This window comes from Vollenhovia emeryi, unplaced genomic scaffold (assembly GCF_000949405.1).
Source record: "Vollenhovia emeryi isolate VEMERY1.0 unplaced genomic scaffold, V.emery_V1.0 DF947706.1, whole genome shotgun sequence".
NCBI classification, from domain to species: domain Eukaryota; kingdom Metazoa; phylum Arthropoda; class Insecta; order Hymenoptera; family Formicidae; genus Vollenhovia; species Vollenhovia emeryi.
The window spans coordinates 1-1,618 of record NW_011958660.1 but is presented as its reverse complement, the minus strand read 5'-3'; the positions used below and the strand labels follow the sequence as shown (position 1 = coordinate 1,618).

The 1,618-nt window shown below is 31.0% G+C and overlaps 1 protein-coding gene across 1 annotated transcript; it reads left to right on the top strand.

Annotated features, from left to right (window-relative positions):
* Positions 1-6: 6 nt before the first annotated feature.
* LOC105557774 lies at positions 7-1,545 on the top strand. The gene is made up of 3 exons (XM_012005104.1): positions 7-477; positions 584-784; positions 869-1,545. Exons 1-3 carry the CDS (start codon positions 262-264, stop codon positions 1,247-1,249), a joined length of 798 nt encoding a protein of 265 aa, XP_011860494.1. The 5' UTR covers positions 7-261; the 3' UTR covers positions 1,250-1,545.
* Positions 1,546-1,618: the final 73 nt, after the last annotated feature.

Here is a 1,618-nt window from a genome sequence, read left to right as displayed (position 1 = left end):
CAGGGGCTCGATTCTTGAATCATTCGCAAACTTGCGTATACGACCGATTCGAGCGATCGAAGATGCGAATACGTTCGTTAACTGCTATTCTCGAACAAAAGATTCGTGTATTCGAAACTGAGATAGGAATCGTGCGTATACGCTTTCTTACGAACATGAATTAGATTTGGCAACAGTGTAAATACTAACCTAACTGATATTTTGTACATGTAACCTCTTTGCTCTGCTCATTATTCTACATGTGTCAAATATCTCACAACCATGGATAAAACTGTGGATAAAAAGAAAAGAAGCGGTAATATATCTGAAGAGCAAAGATGTTTGCTCATTGAATTTATGAAAGCTCATCCAGAGTTAGTATCTGGAAAGTTTTCTAAAACTTTTACGTACGATCATGCCGCAAAGTTATGGCAAGACGTGACCGAAATTTTGAACGCTTGTAATGGTGCTAAGAAAAGTTGGAAATTATGGCGCAAGGTAATTATAATAATTATCTATTAATTTTTCAAAATTATATTTACGGGACATTGATTATTAAATAATCCCGGATATTAATTTATGACACAAAATACTTTATTTTTAGTGTTGGCAAGATTATCGCTCTCGCAGTAAAACGAAGCAAGCAGGAATAAATATGGAACGGCGTAAAACTGGAGGTGGAGCACAGTGTAGCGCAGTTCTTACACCAGATGAAGAACAAGTATTAGAATTAATTCCATCGTCATTAACAAGGGGCCATGCAGATGTTTTGGAGTCATGTATGGATACAACTTTGGACGAAGAGGTTTGTAATCAAAATAAATATACGTTTAGTTTAATTAATTATTAATAATTACGTATAATTATAAATTGCTGTTTATATTTATAGGATGATTTGAATGACTTGCCATTAGCGGAAACAGAAGACGTAGAATTCCTTGATAATGATTGTGATGCCAGTCAAATTTCATTAACTGCTTCTGCTACACAGACAACCATCGAAACATCAAATGTTAATAACAACGATGAGGATATCGAAAATTATGATCCATCTACGAGTACAAAGTCGAAACGATCATCCTCAAGGCAAAAGGTTAACGAAATAAAAGATTCTACGCGTACTATAGCCGAAATTGCAGAAAAGACATATTTTTTAAAGAAGAAATTCTGCGAAGAGGTTATACAATATAAGAAAAAAACGGCCGAAGCTCAAGAACGAATAGCAACTGCTGCAGAGAAATGTGCAACAGAGAACTGCAAAATAATGTGATTATTTTTATAATTTAATAATTTTTACTTTTTGTTTTTTGAACATTATTTAGCTTCAAGAGTATTATTTCTAAAGAAATGTTTTTTGTTAAATTTTAAGTTTATAACATTATACCTGTAATGTGATACATGATGACTGATTACTTTTATGTTTATTCACGCAAGTAATTTTAATTTACAAAATAAATAATTACTAGTCGATATTTTTATTTGTAAGTAACGTTTTATTGTGATACTCATATGTATATAAGTGTTATTACCAAAGATACCAAATAAAAGTATTATTATCAAAGAAAACTTACCAAATTATTAATATTAATTAATATTAAAATAATAAATAAACAATGTTACGAAAGAAATACTTTATATT